This window comes from Lepus europaeus, chromosome 20 (assembly GCF_033115175.1).
Source record: "Lepus europaeus isolate LE1 chromosome 20, mLepTim1.pri, whole genome shotgun sequence".
Lineage (NCBI taxonomy): Eukaryota > Metazoa > Chordata > Mammalia > Lagomorpha > Leporidae > Lepus > Lepus europaeus.
The window spans coordinates 14,766,265-14,789,338 of NC_084846.1; the positions used below are offsets into that span (position 1 = coordinate 14,766,265).

Here is a 23,074-nt window from a genome sequence, read left to right on the forward strand (position 1 = left end):
AGTTCATGGAAAAACTGCATAAATTTAAAAAATTGTTACAAAAATTTTACATTGTAATTCCATTTTTCTTGAACTTTTTGATTTTTTTTTTTAATTATTTATGTATTTGGCAGTCAAAAAGAGTTCCCAAACACTAGTTTACTTTCTCAGTACTTATTGTGGCTGCATCTGGGCTAGGATGAAGCCTGGAGCCAGAATCTTGAGTCTACAATTCAATGGCAAGAATGCAGCCACTTGACCCATCATCACCAGTTCCCAAGGTCTCCATCAGCAGAAGGTGGAGAGAGGAACCAAAGCTTCAAGCCTAGGCACGCTAATGTGGGACTTGGACATCCTAACTGCCGTAGTAAATGACCACTACTATATTATAACCTTTATATGTTATTTTTATATTCCTTTAGTTTATAGTACTTGTCAGGCAATTCCTTCATTCTTATACATATAAATTTTATGGAAATACAATCATTTTATATGTTTCTTTGAATTAATAGCTCTCATATATAGTGCTAAATAATTGGTACACATAAGATCACATACTGGGTTACCTGGCTTTATTTTCCAAGGCAAAAAAAAAGGTTGATCGTCTTATGTCCTGCAACACGGCTTCCATTGAACACCTAGAACAAGCCCATATTCTACATCAAAAATTTCACATGTCAGGAAGCAACATAAAATTGCTTTTCCCGGAGCTAACAATGAGCCAATGCAAACACCTAGTACACTCTTGCAAGAATTGTCCACCCCTCGCCCCGTTAGGGCCACTGCAACAAGCAGGAGTGAACCCGTGAGGCCTTGTTCCTAATAAGCTCTGTCAAGTGGATGTCACTCACATTAACTCCTTTGGTAAACTTAAAGTTTGTCCATGTGGTGGTAAATACTTATTCAAAGGCTGTATTTGTGCCTGGTGCCGTGGCTCAGTAGGCTAATCCTCCACCTGTGGTGCTGGCACACTGGGTTCTAGTCCCGGTTGGGACACCAGGTACTAGTCCCAGTTGCTCCTCTTCCATCCAGCTCTCTGCTGTGGCCCAGGAGGGCAGCAGAGGATGGCCCAAGTGCTTGGGCCCTGCACCTGCATGGGAGACCAGGAGGAAGCACTTGGCTCCTGGCGTCAGATCGGTGCAGCGCCGGCTGTAGTGGCCATTAGGGGAGTGAACCAACGGAAGGAAGACCTTTCTCTCTGTCTCTCTCTCTTACTATCTATAACTCTACTGGTCAAATAAATTAAAAAAAAAAAAAAAGCTGTATTTGCAACAACCCAATCCGGAGAAAAGGCTAATTAATGTGATAAAGGCGATTAAGTCAGCCATGCTGGTACTTGGTGTCCCCTGGACCATAAAAACTGATAATAGGCCAGCATATACATCACAGGAATTTAATTCCTTCCTGAAATCCTGGAACATACAGTCTGCCACAGGTATCCCATACAACCCACAGGGGCAGGCAATCACTGAAAGAACTCATAGGACAATTAAAGATCTCTTACAAAGACAGAAAAACAATCATATGTCCCCAGACCCACAGTTTGCTTTGACTGAGGTCCTTTTCACAATCAATTTTCTTTTGATTCCCAAGGGATCAGCCCAGCTTATAAACACTGGGGATCCTTTCCATCCCAGACCCCAGCCCCTATGGTTAGCTGGCAAGACCCACTGACAGGAGAATGGAAGGGACCACACCCTCTGCTAACCAAGGGTTGAGGATATGCTTGTGTCTTTCCAGAGAATGTGAGACAGCCCATTTGGGTACCAGCCAAAAACATCGAGCCTGCAACTGACAGCCAACCAGAACCAGCTGAACAACACTGAGAGCCTGCCTTGTTAGCAGACATACCTGTCCTAACATGGTACCCTGAGAAACTGCCCATAGCCACATCCGCTACTGTTTTATACCCCACTAGCTCTGGTTAGCCACTCAAACAGCCCACAGCCTGTGTGCAGTCATGCCGTTCCTGATTACCATTGTTCCTACCCCCATCTGAGCAAGCACTCCTGTGGTCTTCCGTTTTGAGCGCTGGTTAGTCAATGATGGGTAAGATCCCCTGGGGGACAACCTAAGACAGGCACAGCTGCGTACGGAGACCACATGGAAACGGGGTCAACAATGGTATGGCCAAGAATCATGCCTCCTGTTGCTCAAAAATAAAGGGGGAAATGTGGTGGAATGAGAAGGCCATGCCAAGATGGCCGCTGGCAACAGGCTGTGATTGAATGGCTTAGGAAACCACCTGGCAATGGAGCCTGAGTGGCAACAGGCTGTGATTTGATGGTTCGGAAACCACATGACAATGGAGCCTGCCTGGCAACAGGCTGTGATTGGTTAAGGCATAGACCACCCCTTGACCAGATTGGCTGCCTTGGCTATGTAAGCTGCTGTACCAACTGAAATAAACAAGTATGCAGGCTGCTCGCCTCTGGCCTGCTTTCACCTGACTCCCGGGGTCTGTGTGGTGACACCACGCCTCTTGCCCCCACCACGCTCCTCCTCTCAGAACGAATCCACAGCAACATCTGTGTGATGAGGCATTTTTATTGTCCAATGTTTCCTCTTGAACTATGATGTTGTCTATTATACTAAGATAAATTTTATATATATATATATATATATATATATAAAACTTATCACATTAAGAAAAAATCCACAGAAATCTACAGAGAATGTTTTACAAATGGAATATTTTGTTTTGTTCTCTAGTCTACAGATCATGTAAAAGTTTTCATAGAGCCTCAAATCTGAAACATACCAAGGTGTTTTCTAATATGTATGAGAAATAGAATCAAAATGTTTCTTTTGATACAACGATTTTTTCATTATATATACTCATTAATACATTTCTTACTACTGAGCATAGAAGAACTTTTAAAAATTCATTCTCTGTTGTCCCATACCACTAATATTTCATTCTTTTTCTCTATCAGTGAGTGTTTCTTCCCCAGGTTCTGTGTTCCTCCATTTTATGCTTCCTGTATTCTCACTTCATTTAAAGCCTTTCATTCATTATAATGGGATAAAATTTCAGTAAAGTGCTGCAGCCTGAATCTCTCTGCCAAGTTTTATATATAATGTCCAGTCATCATTTGGATATCACCACGTATTTGACTACTCAGACTTCAAATATGAAGTTGAATTCATTGTCTCTTTTTCTGTCACTTTCTTTGTCCTCTTTTTCTACTTCTATTTATAGTGTAAGGTGATGAAATTTGTAGCCCCATTACCTGGACTGTATTTTTTGTGCTTTTACTATCTTAGTTGTGTTGCATAATGTTAATGGGAACACATTTATGTAGAAGATCTAACTACTTTGGTGTTTCGGTGAACTGAAACTTAATAATCCAGAAAAGTATATTTTCAAAAATTCTTTGTTTCCCCCATCAATATTCAACATTTTTCTCCTGTAGTTCACGTAACATTTTGATTCAGTCTTTCGTTTATACTTTGGTCTACAGATTATACTCTAGGCTCATTTTATAATCATTAGGAGAATGACTAATTCCAGACAAATAATGGAAATTTTTGTAGTGATTTTGAAATTATATAATTAATGTAGAGGAAGATATTTTCATTGTGATTTTGCTTTCTGATGCCAATATAGATTACAAAATTAGCTGTACCTTATATAAGTAGCTATGAGACACGCATACTAGAATATACTCCAAGTCTTTTTGTGTTATGATACAGCTCATATGCTCTATCACAGGTGTTGATGTCATTTGAAGACCTGGCTGTGCACTTCACCTGGGAGGAGTGGAAATTCCTCACCAATGCTCAGAAAACCCTGTACAGGAATGTGATGCTGGAAACCTACAGCAATCTGCTGTTCTTGAGTAAGTGACACTCCTCTGAGATACCCAGTTGTTACATTTTATTCCCATCTGACAAATAAATGAACGCTGTATTTATAAGCTTTAATTTTGGGTAGGTATAGAATTTAAAATCTTTGAAGAATTGGAATATCTCCCTAAAGCGTAGATATTTAAATAAGTGCTTTTGCTGCAAATCTCCTAAACCAAGCTATTTCCCATTAACAGGGCACTGTATTACCAAACCTGACTTGATCTACAAGTTGGAGCAAGAACCAGAACCATGGATGATAGAAGAATACCTAAACCAGAGCCTGCCAGGTCAGACAGCACATACTGGGCAGTAAGGCTGGGACAGAGGGAGTTTTGTAGATGTTGGGAGGAGCTCTTCTCGCTGATTTTTTTTCCCAAGTCTCAGCCCTGAGAAGTGCTGATTCATACATCAGATGTTGGCATTTTACAGTCTCCAGGGAAGGCTCTCATAGATATATCCCTCAGCCTCTTTTATTCTTGGTGAATATGTTTGATGTAAAACAATTGTAATCTCTTTCTGCCTCTACTTAGGCTTTTTTCTAGATTAGGTACATTCTCTAGATTCCAATTTGTTTTGCTCTCCACTTTCATACTGTTTTCCTTAATGCATTTCATTTTTCTTTATTAATTCCTTTAATACATATTAATTGGTAAGCTCATAAGTACTAGTTTCTTCCTAGTTGCCCAGATTGAGTTCCCACTTCTGGTATGGGCCAGACACTGAGCTTGCTGTTGTAAGAATTCCAGGATAGAAGCAATGAATGCGTGCTCCCTCTTTGTCTCTCACTCTGTCTTTGACTCTGAAATAATTAAAATGATATGCTGCTGCAGACAGTTGAGGAGTGAAGCAGTGGATAAGAGCTCTGTTTCTCTTTATAATTCCCTATCACTCAAATAAATAAAATATGATAAAGAGATGTTCAGGAATAAGCCTCTGTATTGTGACATCAGAAATCATAGATCTAAGCAGGAACTAGCATATGGATATGGAAGTAGGTGGTCCTAGACTCACCGATAAGAATAATGAGATTTTTTTTTTTTTTCTTGACAGGCAGAGTGGATAGTGAGAGAGAGAGATAGAGAGAAAGGTCTTCCTTTTTGCCGTTGGTTCACCCTCCAATGGCCGCTGCGGCCGGCGCATCTCGCTGATCCGAAGCCAGGAGCCAGGTGCTTCTCCTGGTCTCCCATGCGGGTGCAGGGCCCAAGCACTTGGGCCATCCTCCACTGCCTTCCCAGGCCATAGCAGAGAGCTGGCCTGGAAGAGGGGCAACCGGGATAGAACCCGGTGTGCCGGCTCCAAAAGGCGGAGGATTAGCCTGTTAAGCCACAGCGCCGGCCAGATTCTGTGTTCGAAGGTCATGTAAACCCATTGCTTTGTGTTGAATTCCCAGGTTTGCTTGTAAGTGGAATTTGAAGTTTGAATTCTTACTTCGCTTTCATTATCATTAAAGAATAACAAAAGATAAGAAAAACTTTGGAAAATCAATTAACTGAGACATATGCTCATCCCAAACATCAAAATCTTTTATTAAGTCAAATTATTAAGCAGGAATGTATATACCAAGAACTGAGAGGAGAAAGCCAATGGTACTGATGAGCTAGAAAAGAACTTTTCAAAGAAGGTGAACTTTCCCTGGGTTGCAGAAAAAAATCCCTTAATCTGGTTGGGAGCACATACCTAGGGTGGTGTATTGGGGCATTACTGTACCTGTGGTATTTCTAAGAATCTGAAGATATCAGGTTTCCTTATAAATATGTGGAAAGCTGTCATCACAGAGTGGAGATAAAAGGAATTTTTCTTTTTGAAACATCTACAATGCCATTCCCCTGGGAAGATTTCATATGAGATAACTAGTTTCAAAACCTGTCTTAAACTGTGGTATGTCAATGTAACTTTCCCATCTTTAAGGCTGAAAGTTCAGCAGAAAAAGACAAAACACCTTTTTTATAAGAAAAATCAGAGAAAAAGTTACAAAAACAAACAGTTGGAAACAATTCAGTGTTTTACTCTAGGTAGTCAATGGGTAAATAGTTTTACTAAATGTTTTACCATTTTTTAAAATTTTAAATATTTTTCATCTTGAAAGGCAGAGTGGCAGTGAGAACGTGGAGGCACCGCACACATTTTTATTAACTTCCATTCCCCAAATGCCTGTATCATTTGTGCTGAATCAGGATGAAGTTAAAACCCTGGGATTCCATCTAGGTTTCTCAAATGTGTGACAGGAGACCAAGCACTTGGACAATCATCTGCTGCCTCCCAGGATACATGAGTAGAAAGGTATATTGGATGCAGAGTATCCAAGATTCACAATGGGACTCTCATGGGATCACATATCCCATTCTGATACACTTAGCATAACATTTGAGGTAGTAAAACATCATGATTGAACATTGTGAAATCTGTTGGCATAATTTATAATGTATTAAGGAGTAAAACCACATAGTTAATAAATATTATTTACTGGTATGTTAAAATCAAATGTCACTAGGATATCAAGTACTCCATTGTCTTTACACGAATATTACAGAAGAAACACTGTAATGTGGTTCATGGATATGGTTTTTCTCATTTCAGTTGTCCCAAATGATGACCTGATTGGGAACAACCAGGAGAGTCAAGATATAAGGTTGAATCAAAATGTCATCACCTACAACAGTACATCAACTCCCAAAAGAATCAAGTTAAGAAAAAGACTTAATTTAAGCTCAAGTCATATTCCAAAACTGATTATCAAAAAGGTGAATCGTTCAGGAATGAAACCAGAAGCATGCAATATATTTCAAAATGTGCATCTCATTAGTGGGCCTGATGTGTTTCAAGTTGTTGAAGGGAAATCTGATGCCCCTAATGTACCTGAGAACTCTTTCCAGTGCTGTGATCCTCTTAATCAGTGTCATGAGATGCAGACTGTGCAGCCACCAGTTGAACTCAGTGGATATAGGAAAGGCTTTATATCTGAGAGGGTTTGCATGGAAGAGAACTGTAATAAGTCAATTGCCATTGTCAAAAACACAACTCAGATAGGAAAGAAAGCTTCCCATAAAAATTCCTACCTGAGTAAATATCAACAAAACCACATAAGAGAGAAGCCATATGAATCTACTGAGTATGAGAGAACTCTCATTTATAAATCAGATCTTTTGGTAAACCAAAGAACATATACAGGGAAGAAAGGCTATGTGTGTAAACCTTTTGGGAAATCTTGCAACTGTAAATCCTGCCTCACCATTCATCAGAGAACTCATATAAGGGGAAAACACTATGTGTGCAGTGAATCCGACCTCACTAGTAATCATAGAAATGACATAAGTGAGAAATTCTACGAATGTGTAAAGGCTTTTTGCCAGAAGTCATATCTCATAACACATCAGAGAATTCATGCAAGGGAGAAACCTTATGAATGTGATGAGTGTGGAAAAGGGTTTTGCTGGAAGTCACATCTCATTACACATCAGAGAATTCACACAGGGGAGAAAATTTATGAATGTATTGAGTGTCGAAAAGCATTTTGCTATAAATCAGCCCTCATTAGGCATCAGAAAATTCACACAGGGGAGAAACCTTATAAATGTGATGAATGTGAAAAAGGCTTTTGCAGGAAGTCACATCTCATTACACATCAGAGAATTCATACAGGGGAGAAAATTTATGAATGTATTGAGTGTGGAAAAGCATTTTGCTATAAATCAGTTCTCTTTAGGCATCAGAGAGTTCACACAGGTGAGAAACCATATAAATGTAATGAGTGTGGGAAAGCCTTTTGTGATAAATCAATCTTCAAATCGTGTCAGAGAATGCATAAAGGGGAGAAACGTTATAAATGTAATGAGTGTGGGAAAACCTTTTGCCGGAAGTCCGTTCTCATTACACATCAGCGAATTCACACAGGTGAGAAACCCTTTAAATGTAATGAGTGTGAGAAAGCCTTTTGTGATAAATCATTCCTCAAAACACATCTGAGAATTCACACAGGGGAGAAACCGTATAAATGTAATGAATGTGGAAAGGCTTTTTGCCAGAAATCATATTTCAGAACACATCAGAGAATTCACACAGGTGAGAAACCTTATAAGTGTAAAGAATGTGGGAGAGCCTTTGCCCGAAAATCATACTTTATTATCCATCAGAGAATTCACACAGGGGAGAAACCTTATGAATGTAATGATTGTGGGAGAGCCTTTTGCCAAAGGTCACACCTCATAAGACATCAGAGAATTCACACAAGGAAGAAATCTTACAAATATTATTAGTGTGGAAAAACCCTTTCTTAACTATATCATGCAATACTAAAACATCAGAGAATTCATACAGGAGAGGAAATGATATAATGTAGAAAACTTGCCAGAAGTAATACCTAAAAATACATCAGAATTTGCACAGAGGAACAACCTTAACAATTTAACTTGGAAGAGCCTTGTGATAAAAAAATCTCACCTCTTCATAAATCAAAAGAAAATTCACAGGGCGAATGTACATGGGAAAACCATTTGGTGGAATCGTACTTCAGCATGTATTAGGAAGTTCATAGAATGAAGTAAATCCTCTGTGCCACAGACTGGCTATGAGTTATTAAGATGTACAAGCTACTTGGTGTAGTTATTTTATTATCTTCCCATGGTTAATTCCCCACATTATTCTAGTAAACCCACAGCATGTCACCTAAAATGCTATGCAAGATAGTGACCTGTATCTTCATGAGAATCAGAATTGCCTCTGTGTAGGTCTTGATTTGTCCACATTCTCAGAAATCTCTTTAGTGAGTGAATATGGAATGTGAGCTGAGTTTTCTGTTGGCATAAAGTCCATGCTGTTTTCCTGAGATTGATTCTGTGCCAATATTTATTTTCTTTCTTGGACTGTTTTTTTCTGTATAGTGAGTTACCCCTGTTTGTTATTAAATCCTGGGTTGATTGCATTTGTCTGACATGTTCTGACTTCTGTTTTTTTGACATATTTGCAGATATTATAGGCAGGTAAGCCCTAGGAACTGAGTAATGTTAGCTGCACCCATGCTGCCACCTCACATTGCCAAAATCCCACCATTTCTGTGTAGCTCCTGGATTGTGCTGGCTAGAAACATCCAACATGTTTGCAGCCTTGGCCCACAATACACCTGAACCAAATGCCATGTTTTATCCTAAATTCTAATATATGAATCTGCCTTTCACAGGTCTGAGATTTTCTTGAGCATGACATTGGGCAGTATTCAGTCCTGTTCCATGTTTCCCATTTGGATATTCATGGTGTTCACCCACACACAACACCCATCTTATAAAAGGACAACCCCAATTCTTAAGTTATAACTCTCCGTAGGTTTTCCATACTTGTGTATCTGTTACTTGTTAAGTCTTGTTAAAGTTAAGGCCTGATTCCCTTTTTCTACCCCTCTTCTTTAAATTCCTTCTTGCCTAGGGAGAACAGCTTTCACTGAAATGTAGCAAGAGGACTCCGTGAGCGAAAATTGGTATATAAATGCAATACTCTTGTATTACTTTAGCCTGATGATTATTTTAGTATAATCTTGTTTGGTTTTCTTCCCTCTCAAGGTTTTATTTGAAGTTGTGTTTATTTCTCTACACTATTTGCAAAGTCCTTTCTGGATTCTGTCAAGATCATCTCAGATCTTAACACATACCTGCTTGGGATGGACACTTTATGCATGTGACTTGGCCATTAATCAGTGGGCTGCAAATGCAGTGATGGATGAGCTGGCTCTAATTGCTCATTTTCTATTTCCCAGCAAGAGGACAGCCCTGCAACTCATCCTTTCTACCTCCTTCCACCCATAGCCCTTGTCTTTGAGCATCTTCCAATTGCTAATCAAACCCGAGATTAATTAGGCAAATAATTATATTGAAAATGTAACCCAAATAAAGGCAAAATAGTCATAGTTAAGATCAAAGCAGAGGCTGTCACCATGGCTCACTTGGCTAATCCTCCACCTGGGGCACCGGCACCCCGGGTTCTAGTCCTGGTTGGGGCGCCAGATTCTGTCCCGGTTGCTGCTCTTTCAGTCCAGCTCTCTGCTGTGTCCCAGAAAGGCAGTAGAGGATGGCCCAGGTGCTTGGGCCCTGCACCTGCATGGGAGACCAGGAGGAAGCATCTGGCTCCTGGCTTCCAATCGGTGCATCACTCTGGCCGTAGCAGCTATTGGGGGGTGAGCCAACAGAAAAAAGACATTTCTCTGTCTCATTGTCTAACTCTTCCTGTCCAAAAAAAAAAAATCAAAGCAGTCATCTTCAGGCAATCGGGAGTAGTGACTTCAAAGAGGACTAGTGATGAAGAGAACAGGAGCTTTGCATTTGGATGTAACTGTTTGTGCTTACAGGGAGTGCGAGCTAGAGCACAGCCCCCTGGGTTACAGTTCCTAGTTCTGCAAATCTCTGGAGTAGTTCTGTAAGATAAAGGAGTGACTGGAGATGACATTATCCACTTTATTGAGTGAGGGTGTAGATCAAACTCCCACATTGTCTCCAGATTTTGAGCCTATTCTGTAATATAATCCAGAAAAGTTTTAATTCCTGGGAACATATGCACCCTAGATAACACAGGAAACACTGTTGGGGTGAAAAAGTGGTCAGTCATTACTGTTCTGCTCTTGAGAGGACTGGAGTTCTGTCTTCCTTGCTTTCCTTACCCATCATGGATTCAGCTTCTGTTGATTCCATGTGTTATCTCCATATTTAGAGATGATTTTGCTGATGTCAAAGTTGTGTGCTGAGGGGTGAATAGCACTGTTTTTCTCTGACCTGAGTTACTCCCAGCAACTAAAACTCAGTTTCACTCTGCAGTTCCAGCCTGGTCCCCAGAAACCCAAGCAGGCTTGAGGAATGATGTGCAGACAAGAGCAAGTTGGTGATGATGGTAGGCCCTTTTGTGGGCTCGGAGCAGAGGTTACATGCACTCTAGGGACAGTATAACTTGCATCAGCATCAGTTGCATTTGTAAGTAGAGTAAAATGGGACCCATGAAAGACCCTGAGAGTAGAGGCTGGGTACAGAATCAGGGCATACTATTGGATAGAGAGGTCACTTTCCACATGTCACCATCCCAGCTTCAAGTTTTCCAGCAGCATATAGAGAGCACCAGAGCATCATTTATCCTTTTTACTCAGATCCTTTGTTAGGTTTGTTTTAGCAATAATTTTAACCAGATTTTTCCACATTCCTAATCTAGGAGAATAGTGTATTGATTTTAAATATTTCTTCTGTTCAAAGCACAGATATTTAGCTCTTAATTTCCATGTAACTCATGGATTCTTGTGTTTTCATTTTCACTTTTGTAAGACTATTTTCTAGTTTCTCTTGTGATTTGTTCTGTGAGCCACTGGTTATTTGCAAGTGTGCTGCTTGTTTTCTGTAATTTTTTAAAGATTTTTTTTTATTTATTTGAAAGAAATATGGAGCGAGAAGAGGTAGAGAGGGAAATAGAGTTTAAATCCATAAATTCATTTCCCAAATGGCTGCAACAATCAGGGTTGGGCCAGGCTGAAGCCAGGAGCTTCTTCTGAGTCTCCCATGTGTATACAGGGGCCAGAAAACTTGGGCCTTCTGCCACTGCTTTCCCAGTTAACCTTGGCAGGAAGCTGGATTGGAAGCAGAGCAGCCAGGACTTGAACTGGCATCCATATAGTATGCTGGCAGTGCAGGAAGAGGCTAAACCTTGTATACCACAGCATCAGCCCCCACAATGTTTTTAAATTCTTAATTTTTGGTTTGATTTTTAGCTTTCAAAAACTATGTGTATTTTTTCTTTATCTGATAACCAGAGAGGGAGAAAAAGATTACCCCTCAGGTAGTTTGCTCCCCAAATAACCACAACATCCAGGACTGGGCAAGCAAAAACTGGAAGCCATGAACTCAACCCAATATCTCCTATGGGTTGCATAGACCCAGCTGTTTGATTCATTACCTGCTTCTTTCCAAGATACACATTAGCAGGAAGCAGGAATGGGAGCAGAGCCAGAGCGTTAGTTTTTCTAAAATAAGATGTGAACCTACCAAGCAGAATCTTAACTGTAAGGCCACTCACTCACCTCTTATTTTCAGTAGTAACCCATTGTAATCAGCAAAAAAATATTTGGTTTCCATTCTTTTCAGTTTATCCAAACAAGTTCATAAACTAGAAAATTGTCTTCTCTGTAAAGTTTGTGTACACTTGAATCAAATGCATATTCTTTTGTTCAGTGGTGTGATATTATCAATTTGTTGTATAATGTTCAAATCTGTATCCTTTTCAGTCTTTTTAAAGCTGCTATGTCTATCTTTGTAAGTTGGATATTGGCATCTTCATGTACTGTTGTTGAGTAATCTACTCATTTCTTTGTCTTTTGTATGTTATACACACATGCACATATATATACATATATACACACATACACACATATATATATATAATAAAACCTGTTGACCACTTGACATTTCCTTACTATAATATGTCCCTATTTATCTCTGTTAACATCTTTTTTTTTTTTTTTTTGGACAGGTAGAGTTATATAGATAGAGACAGAGAGAAAGGTCTTCCTTCCGTTGGTTCACTCCCCTAATGGCCACTGCGGCTGGCACTGCACCGATCCGAAGCCAGGAGCCGGGTGCTTCCTCCCGGTCTCCCTTGTGGGTGCAGGGACCCAAGCACTTGGGCCATCATCCACTGCCCTCCCGGGCCACAGCAGAGAGCTGGACTGGAAGAGGAGCAACCAGGACTAGAACCCAGGGTGCCGGCGCCACAGGCGGAGGATTAGCCAAGTGAGCCACAGCGCCAGCCCTTTGTTACCATCTTTTGTTTAAATTCTATTCTGTCAATTGTTAATAATGGCCAACCATTACAGGCATCTTCCTTACATTTTATACATCTTTTATCTTTTGACTTTTAACCTTTCTGTATCTTTGAACTTAAAACTTTTGACTTTTAAAAGTATTTCTTAGAAAGGTTAAGTGAGGCAAAGATTTTTCGTTCAATGTATCACTTCTCAAATGCCCACAACAGCTAAGTTAAGGCCAGGCTCAAGCAAGAAATCAGAAATGCTATCAGATTCTCCCACAGGCTGATAGGCACCCAACTCTATTGGCCATCAGACACCTCCTTCTGGGACCATTAGCAAGAAGTTGATTGGAAGTACAGAGTAGTGGAATTCAAAACAGGCAATGAAATATGGGATGCAGGTATTCCAAGCAGTGGCTCAACGCATTACACCACAATGCCTGCTCCATTCTTTGCATTTTTAAACTGACAAATAGTTGCATTAACTGGTAGGCAAATTTTAATTAGTGAATGTACAGTCTGAAATTACCAAGTCAGGCAGATTAACATATCTGTCACTTAATATACTTCTTTTTAAAAGTTAAAGTGTATTTATTTGAAAGGGAGAGCCACACAGGAATTTTTCCATGTGCTAGTTCACTCCCCATATGACTGCAATGGCCAGGGTTGGGCCAGTCTGAAGGCAGGAACATGAAACACAATCCAGGTTTCCCAGTTGGGTATAGAGGCCAAGGATTTGCAAGGACCTGGGCCATGTGCTGCTTTACCTGGTGCATTAGGGGTTGTTGATTGGAAGTGGAGTAGGCAGAACCAGAATTCGCACCCATATGGGGCTCTAGAATCATAGTAGCTTAACTGATGCCCCAATGCTCCTTATGCACTTTTAAAAGCCACCCTTAGAAAAGGGGAAAGCAGTGGAAGATGGTCCAAGTCTTTGGGCCCCTGCACCCATGTAGGAAACCTGGAGGAAGCTCCCGGCTCCTGGCTTCAGATCGGCGCAGCTCCGGCCGTTGCGGCCATCTGGGGAGTGAACCAGCAGATGGAAGACCTCTCTCTCTGTCTCTACCTCTCTCTGTAATTCTTTCAAATAAATAAAATAAATCTTTAAAAAATGTAATTAATCAGACAGCTTCCTGATGCAAGCCTAAGTATTAATACATGATATTCCTTAATGTCATCACTATTTTAAAATGGGCTGTATTGAGATTTTAGGAGCCATTTCTTAAATCTAGATGAGATTTTTTTTCCTGTTCTAATAGTTTTTATCACTAATGCCTCAACACATTACTTTCCTCTTAAGCGCATTGGTATATATTTTGTTATTCATAAATAATGATTAGTGATACAGGGAGTTATTGTCAGGAATCCCCTAATTTCACTGAATTTTTGTTTTGGGGATGTCTAAATCCTGTGTTCTGCTGGATTAGATACAAGTCAGCTTGTTGACCGATGTTTCTATAATCTCTTGCTCAATGATTGTCGTGAGGTTGTTGACCTAGAGCACTGTCCTCCCCTATTCTGAAATGACTTCTGGTTTTCTGGATGGGCTTTTATCATCTGTGATGATCTGAGTACATTGTGCTATGAACTGCTTAAGGGTATTGTCATCTTAGTTTTGTTTTCAAAAATAAATAAATAAATAAAACTGTGCTTAGATAGGAAGGAGCATGTATGAGCTGTTGATCTGGGAACTGGTGCCAGAAAAAAAAAAGAGTTAGGGTGTGGAAAAGTGACAGAGGAGATGAAGCAAGACAATGGAATAAAATGCTGCTAGAGCAGGTGACATGTTAGCCTGATGGTCCCCCTCTCATGTGGAACTCTGTTTGCAGCCTGGTAATGGCTGTCAACTGATCTTCCAAGAATTGGAATATGAAGCCATTTTCTATGACAGCGTATTAACTTCCTGAATTTTTTATATCCCTTGTTACCTCGAGTAAGCTTTATGAGAGGCTGACATGTTCTGATCAGGTGAGAGTTTTGCAGTTTTGTTACACTCAGAAGGACCTGGCAATGATGAATAAGTCATTCAAGGCCACTCATGGAAGCACAGTTGGTCAAAAGACTTTAGCTAAGCTAGAGACAAGTAATTTATTATGGATTCAGGTTTAAGTTTAATTGATTTGGGGACAAGTCTTAACTGCATGGCTTAATAAACTACTTGATATACCCACACCCAAATCTGAGTGCACAGGTTTGAATACAGCTCCATTTCTGATTCTAGTGTTAGTGCACCTACTGGAAAGCACTAGGTGATGGTTAACTATGTGGGTCCTGCCATCCATATTAGTAACCAAGATTGAGTTCTAGCCTCCTGGGATTAATGTGGCACAGTCCAGCTGCTGTGCACATTTAAAGATTTGACCATAGGGCTGGTGCTGTGGCACAGTGGGTTAAAGCCCTGGCCTGAAGCACCAGCATCCCGTATGGACGCCAATTCTAGTCCCAGCTGCTCCTCTTCTGATCCAGTTTTCTGCTATGGCCTGGGAAAGCAGTAGAAGATGGCCCAAGTCCTTGGGCCCCTCCACCTGCATGGGAGACCTGGAAGAGACTCCTGGATCCTGGCTTCGGATTGGCACAGCTCTGGCTGTTGCGGCCATCTGGAGAGTGAACCAGTGGATGGAAGACCTCTCTCTGAGTCTCTACCTCTCTCTGTAGCTCTTTCAAGCAAATAAAATAAATCTTAAAAAAAAAAAAAAGATTTGACTATTAGATGGAAAATCTCTGTTTTTGTGTCTGTCTTCCTGCCTTTAAAATTAAAATAAAAAGAGTGATTAACTTTGATAATTCATGTTTTCCTCAGAGTGAAGGAGCTATTCATGGTGATTTTATGTTTCTTTTCCTAGGGAAGCTATTTAGTGGCTCAGCTGTCTGAGTACAATACAGAAAAACTTGAATGACTGCTCAAGAATGGCAATGTGCTGTTATAAATCCATAGCCTTAACACTGGGTCCATATGGCATTTTTAAAAACTACAGTTTATCCCTTCAGGCTTTCATATGAGATATAGGATAAATTGTTTGGGATATTTGGGTCGCCTGAATACTTGGACAGACTTTGAAAGTAGGTAATAAGTGACTAAATGACTAAAAAATGTATAAAATATTTTAATAGGGGCCAGCATTGTAGCATAGCAGGTTAAGCTGCATTATCCGGAGCTGGAATGCTATATGGGAACCAGTTCAAGTCTCAGCTGCTTCACTGATGATATACCTTGAAAACAACATAAGATTGCTGGGCTCCTGAGACCCATGTGGATATCTGGATGAAGCTCCTGCCTTTGGCCTGTTCCATCCCTGGCTGTTATGACAATTTGGGATGTGAACCAGTGGATAGAAGATTCTATCTCTTTGTTTTTCTTTCTGTGTGTAAAGTATGCCTTTCAAATCAACAAATCTTGGGCTGGTGCTGTGGCATAGTGGATTAAATTGCCACCTGTAGTGCCGCCATCCCATATGGATGCTGGTTCAAGTCCCGGCTGCTCCACTTCCAATCCAGCTCTGCTGTGGCCTGGGAAAGCAGTAGAAGATGGCTCTCAAGTCCTTGGGCCCTTGCACTCATGTGGGAGACCCAGAAGAAGATCCTGGCTCTTGGCTTTGGATTGGTGCATCTCTGGCTGTTGCAGCAAATTGGGGAGTGAACCAGCAGATGGAAGACCTCTCTGCCTCTGCTCTGTGTACCACTGACTTTCAAATAAATAATCTCTTTTTAAAAAATCAACAAATATTTAAAAAAAATTTTAAATGAGAAATAGAAAAGTTGGGATCTTGGTAAATCAATTTATAACTATCCCATTTTTATGTTATTAAAAAAAAAAGAAATTTCTTGAGTCTCTGACAGTACCATGGTGGATAATTTAAGTGTGTTAAAGTATGACTGATATATATTTCAAAGTGATAGATCCCATGATTATATATTTTTTAAACATTTTAATTATTTGAAAGGCAAAGTTACAGAGAGGCAGAGGCAGAGAGAAAGGTCTTCATCCACTGGTTCACTCCACAAATGGCCACAACAGCCAAAGCTGCGCTGATCTGAAGCCTGGAGCCTCAACCTGCTTCTGGTTCTCCCATGTGGGTGCAGGGGCCCAAGGACTTGGGTCATCTTCCACTGCTTTCCCAGGCCATAACAGAGAGCTGGATCAGAAATGGAGCATCCAGGACTCGAACTTGCCCATATGGGTTGCCGGATTGCAGGTGGGGGCTTTACCTGCTACACCACAGCACTGGCCACCGGTAGTTATATTTTTTGTAGTAGATACACAAAAATATTAATACTTATTTGTGCATAACCAAAGTTTCACAGTGGCCTCATGGTTATCATAGCAAAATGCCCTAGACTAGGAGACCCAAGCAACACATAAATTTATTTCTCACAGTTCCGGAGGCTGGGAACAAGGTATTGGCTGGTGTGGTTCCTGGTGACGGCTCTTTCTTTAATGTGGCCACCTTACTTTGTCCCTGCATAGTCTTTCATCAGTGAATGGAGACATGCAGAAGGGGATGTCTCTTACCCTTACAATAATAGGAGGGCCCTACCCTCATGAAATAATCTGAGTGTAATTACCCACAGAAGTGTCTATCTTCCAATGCCATCACTTTTGGGTTCAAAGTTTTAAGGTAATTTGGGAGAAGATAAAAATATTCAGTCTATAAAATTCTATGCTTGCACCCCCTAAATTCTTGTCTTTTCTTGGAAATTTCATTTCATGATAGCAGTCTGCAAAACCTTAATATTTTATAATACTAAATGTATAATATCATTAAATATCTATATCACATAAGAGAGGCATCAGTTATGATTCATCCTGTGACAAAATTCATCTCAATCTGTGAGCCAATAAAACCAGAAAAATTGTGTTCTCATAATAAATGGTTAGGTAAATGAGAGACGGTCCCATTTTAAATTGAAAAATAGGAAAGAAGCAAAGAATGATGGGCCCTGATGAAATTCAGAAACTTAGCCAAAGAAAATTCCATCAGGTCTTTAGGCATTGAATGATGCTCTTTTTTTTTTTTTTTAAGATTTATTTTTATTTATTTGCAAGAGTTAGGTCTTCCATCCACTGGTTCACTGCCCAAATGGCCACAATGGCTGGAGCTGAGCCAATCAGGAGCCAGGAGCTTCTTCCAGGTCTCCGACATGGGTGCAGGGGCCCAAGCACTTGGGCCATCTTCTGCTGCTTTCCCAGGCCATACCAGAGTGCTGGATTGGAAGAGGAGCAGCTGAGACTAGAGCCGGTGCCCATATGGGAAGCCGGCACTTCAGGCCAGGGCTTTAACCTGTTGTGCCACAACGCCAGTCCCTGAATGATGCTCTTTAATTGGATACTCTGCTTTTCAGAGCACTGAGATAGCAGCATTATTTCCATGGTTCTATATGGGGCACCTTGGCTTCCCAGGGTTTTGTGTGACTCCACTTCACGTATTTGATGGCCTCACACCCACAGTTCTCAAGATGAGTCCTGCCCCTGAGTTTCAATAAGTATCCATATGACAGAGTAGTGCTATGGCTTAGTAGGCTAAGCTTCCACCTTCGGCACCCGCATCTTATACAGACACCGGTTCATATCTAGGCTGCTACTCATCTGATCGAGCTCTCCTATGGACTGAGAAAGCAGAAGATGGCCAAGTCTTTGGGCCCTTGCACCCACGTGGGAGATCCTGAAGAAGCTCCAGACTCCTGGCTTCAGATCGGCACAGCTCTGGCTGTTGCAGCCATTTGGAGAGTGAACCAGCAGATGAAAGACCTTTCTCTGTCTCTCCCTCTCTCTGTAACTTTGCCTCTCAAATAAGTAAATTAATTAATTAAAAGAATCCATATGACTATTTAAACTGAGAACATGACCCTCATGATATTTAATCAACTTTAGAATCTTTTTTGTCATTAAGAAGAGCACACATTCATACTCAAATAACTGTTTCCACTGTATAGAGTCTGACATCTTTTATTCAATTCTTCTCTCCCCCCCTTCTCTTCAAGTTGACAATTTTTCTGCTTCTATAATATCATAATTTCTTCCTCAGTGATATTCCTGCTACAGAATTCATGTTCTTTTCTGAAAATGCATTCTTAATGTTTTGGAATATGTATGAACTGAAAATTTCTCAAATTTCTATGTTCTTATTCTGTTTTCCTATCATTCTCTCCTTCAACATAGTGCTTTCCTTTTTACATTGCAGTACAATCACTTAGCTGGAACCAAATCATTCTTTTTTTTTTTTTTTCTGACAGGCAGAGTGGACAGTGAGAGAGAAAGAGAGAAAGGTCTTCCTTTTGCCGTTGGTTCACCCCCTAATGGCCGCTGTGGTGGCGCGCTGCAGCCAGCACACCGTGCTGATCCAAAGCCTGGAGCCAGGTGCCTCTCCTGGTCTCCCATGGGGTGCAGGGCCCAAGCACTTGGGCCATACTCCACTGCACTCTCGGGCCACAGCAGAGAGCTGGCCTGGAAGAGGAGCAACCGGGACAGAACCGGCGCCCCGACCGGGACTAGAACCCAGGGTGCTGGCACCACAGGCAGAGGATTAGCCTATTGAGCCGTGGCGCCGGCCCCAAATCATTCTTTTGATAGTTTTCTTAGGAATCTACTTAGTTAAATGTTTCATGGCTTACAAGTTTGCTCTTTCACAAAAGACTATGATCACCCTTTTTTTCAGTTTCTTATGTTCATTTTCATCTGAGATCACATGAGAATAACCCTCTTTGTCCATATTTCTTGAATGTACCCTAAACCCACTGTAGCCTGCATCCTAGTATCCAATTCCAAATTCACTTCTACATGTTCAAGTATTTATTATAAAAATATGCCAAGTTTGATGCCACCGTCTCTCTATATTTTGGGGCTACCACAGTAAAATACTACATATAATGTTGGTTAAACCAAGTAAAATCATTTCTCACAGTTCTGAAAGCTAGAAAGCTAAGGATCAAGGTACTTGCTTATTTGTTTTCTGGTGAGGGCTCTCTGTTTTGCAGATTGGTGCATTCTCATTATGTCTTTAGACTTCTTTCTGCAGAGTGTGCTTGCAGTGGGAGGTTATGGCCCCCTATTTTCATATAATTCCATTAATCACAATAGGAGGGCTACACTGTCATTGCCAAATTTAATACTAATTAACCTCCCGAAGACCTCTTCTGCAAATGTCAACACTGTGAAGGGAAGGTTTTCTAAATATATATATGAATACCAAAGGAATTGGAATAATTAAAAGGTAAGTTTATTTTGTGTAAAGAATTTTGGAAGTACAGATAGCTTTTATAAGATGTACTTTCATTAACTTATTAGATTCCTTATATGCACGAGTCTAAAAAATTTGTAGAGTAGGGGCCAGCACTGTGACGTAGTAGGCTAAGCCTCCACCTGTGGTACCCGCATCCCATATACACTGATTCATGTCCCAGCTGCTCCTCTTCCAATCCAGATCTCTGCCCATGGCCTAGGAAAGCAGTGGAAGATAGCCCAAGTGCTTGGGCTTCTGTACCCACATGGAGACCCAAGAGGAAGCTCCTGGCTCCTGGTTTCAGATCAGCTCATCTCTGGCTATTGTGGCCATTTGGGGAGTGAACCAGAGGATGGAAGACCTTTTTCTCTCTTCCTCTCTCTCTAGCTCTACCTCTCAAATAAGTTAATTTTTTTTAAAAAAAATTTTAGAATAATTAGAAGGGTGGGAGTGTGGGTGGAAAGGCAGGTACAGTGGGAAGAATCACTGTTTCTAAAGTTGTATTTATGAAATGCACAAAGTTTTATTAAATAAAAGTTTCTGGAAAAAATAAATGTGTTGAATTGAAAAAAATATCTGACTTTAATCTGAAAAAAAATTGTAGAATAATGAACATGCCTTTTAATTTCCACAGATGTGTTCAAGTGCCCTCATAGGTGTGGGAGACATAAACATTCCATTTGTAACATCAAGGAAATGTGTCTTTGTTTTAACCGTAATTGAAGGACACTTACTGGGTTTATAATGGAAACTTAGGGCAGTGAATTAACTAGTTAAAGATTTTTTTCTTCTCTCCAGATAATAGAGGCACTTAGTCTTGAGTCAGTTGACTCCTGGTGAAAGTAATAATCTTCACTGATTTTTAAAATGGCAGTGATTGTAAGCAACCTCTACCATATATCTCTTTCAGACATGAAAGTAGAGTGTACATTTTGGAAAAGTCCAAAAATTCTTGCAAGATCATATGCAGTTTGTGTAATATGAGTGTGATATATTAGATCTGGGAAATTGATTTGCATTTATAACTTAATTCCAGGGGCTTTGAGTATACACAGCTAGTAAAGATGATATTGGTGTCTGTGGTGCTCTCATTGCAGCCCAAGAGTATAGAATCCATCTGGCAAAATTTGGCCCTAAAGAGTGATGAGGAATTCTGTAGCAAATACGTTTTAATACGTGTTGCCTTATTCGATGATATGTTAATAGGGTGTCGGGTTGTTTGCCGGTGAAAACACTTGTGGCTGATATTGGAGATCCAGCATTAGCTTATATTTTGGTACCATAATTTAGTTTATTGTTACCAATTTTGCCTCAGTTATCAGTCTGGCTTCAAAGTCTTCAGATGGCAGGGCTTACATTAGCCAAAACTGGTGGCATGTGGGTCATAATATTTGTCACCTTGGTTGATACAATGCTTACTATTAAGATTTGGGCTTTTGGATTTCAAATTAATACATAAGTTCAGAGCAACAGTAACAGGATCAATATTGGTTATAATGGTGTGCAGCTTCACTTGAATAGTTTTTGATTGATGTTGGGGATAACCTTCAGTATCTGGACATTTGGCCAAAGATAGCAGACAATGGAGGCCACCTTCTCTAGTAGTTAGAACATGTGAGAAACCCCAGGTTTGGCTCCATCACATATTAAGGAAGCCTCATTATCTATGTTCAGCTACTGTGTTGCTTCAATGGCTAGAGTTATACTAGGCAACCTGGAGGGTAAATGGCCTAATACATTGGCTGAATGGGTTTAAAAACAATATCTATTAATTTACTGCCTATAAGAAACATACCTCATTAACCAACAAAGATGCAGACAGACTGAAATTGAAATGATGGAGTTATTTCATGTTAATGGAAAGCAAAATCAAGCAGGAATAGTCATCCTAATTTCAAACAAAATAGACTTTAAGATAAAAACTGGGGACCAGCACTATGTAGGCTAGGCCTCTCCCTGTGGTGCTGACAGCCCATATGGGCACGAGTTCATATCCTGGCTGCTGCTCTTTCAATTCTATTCTGTGCTAATGGCCTGTGAAAGCAGTGGAAGGCGGCCCAAGTACTTGGGCCCCTGCACCCATGTGGGAGACCTGGAGGAAATTTTTGGCTCCTGGCTTCAGATTGACCAGCTCTGGCCATTGCAGCCATCTGGGGAGTTAAACAGTACATGGAAGACCTTTATGTCTTTCCCTATCTCTGTAATTCCACCTGTCATAGAAATAAATAAATTTTTTTTAAAAACTTGGGCCAGTGTTGGGGTGTAGCTTCTGCATGTGGCGCCAGCATCCCATATGGGTGCTGGTTCCAATCCTGGCTGCTTCACTTCTGACTCAGCTCTCTGTTATGGCCTGGGAAAGCAGTGGAAGATGACCCAAGTGTTTAGGCCCCTGCACCCACATGGGAGATCCAGAAGAAGCTTCTGGCTCCTGGCTTCAGATCAGCTCAGCTCCAGCCATTGCAGCCATTTGGGCAGTGCACCAGTAATGGAAGACTCTCTCTCTCTCTCTCTCTCTCTGTCTCTCTCTGCCTCTGCCTCTGCCTCTCTGTAGCTCTTACAAATAAAATAAATCCTTAAAAAATTATGAGAAGAGATGATGAAGAAGAGCATTATGTGACTATAGTACATGTATATGCACCCAATGTAAGAACACAAGGCTATTTACAAATTAATGTTAAAAAATATAAAGGGAAACATGGGCTCCAATAGAATAATTGGTGACTTCAACACACCACTTTCAATAATAGATCAACTAGACAAAACATCAGCAAAGAAATAGCAGAGCTCATCTACATTATTAAATAAATGGATCTAATTGATATCTATAGAACATTTCAAACCACAGCTGCAGAATATACATTCTTTTCATCAATGCATGGAACTTTCTCTATGATAGGCCATAAAAAAATCTCAACAAATTAAAGAAATGAAATCATACCATATTTTTTACCACATGGAATGAAGCTGGGGATTAACAACTTAAACTCTAGAAAATATGCAAACACTTGGGGACTGAACAACATGCCCCTGAATCAACATTGGGTTATAGAAGGAATCAAAAGAGAAATAATAAAATTCATAGAAATAATGACACAACATATCAAAACTTTTGGGGTACAGCAACAGCAGTGTTAACAGAGAAGTTTATAGCACTTAGTCCCTAAGTCAAAAAAAAAATGTAAAAGATTGCATCTCAAGGAATTAGAAAAATTAAGAACAAATGAAATCCAAAATTAGTAGGTGGAAAGAAATACAAATTTTAG

The 23,074-nt window shown here is 40.3% G+C and overlaps 1 protein-coding gene across 1 annotated transcript in view; it reads left to right on the forward strand.

The window, feature by feature from the left end:
• Positions 1-8,749, forward strand: part of LOC133749024 (zinc finger protein 260-like) — a 51,728-nt gene extending 42,979 nt beyond the window's left edge. The window contains exons 3-5 of the mRNA XM_062178120.1: positions 3,695-3,821; positions 4,026-4,118; positions 6,409-8,749. Of these exons, the coding sequence (XP_062034104.1) occupies positions 3,695-3,821; positions 4,026-4,118; positions 6,409-8,084 (1,896 nt within the window). The 3' untranslated portion in view covers positions 8,085-8,749. The remainder of the gene's footprint in view (positions 1-3,694; positions 3,822-4,025; positions 4,119-6,408) is intronic.
• Positions 8,750-23,074: the final 14,325 nt, after the last annotated feature.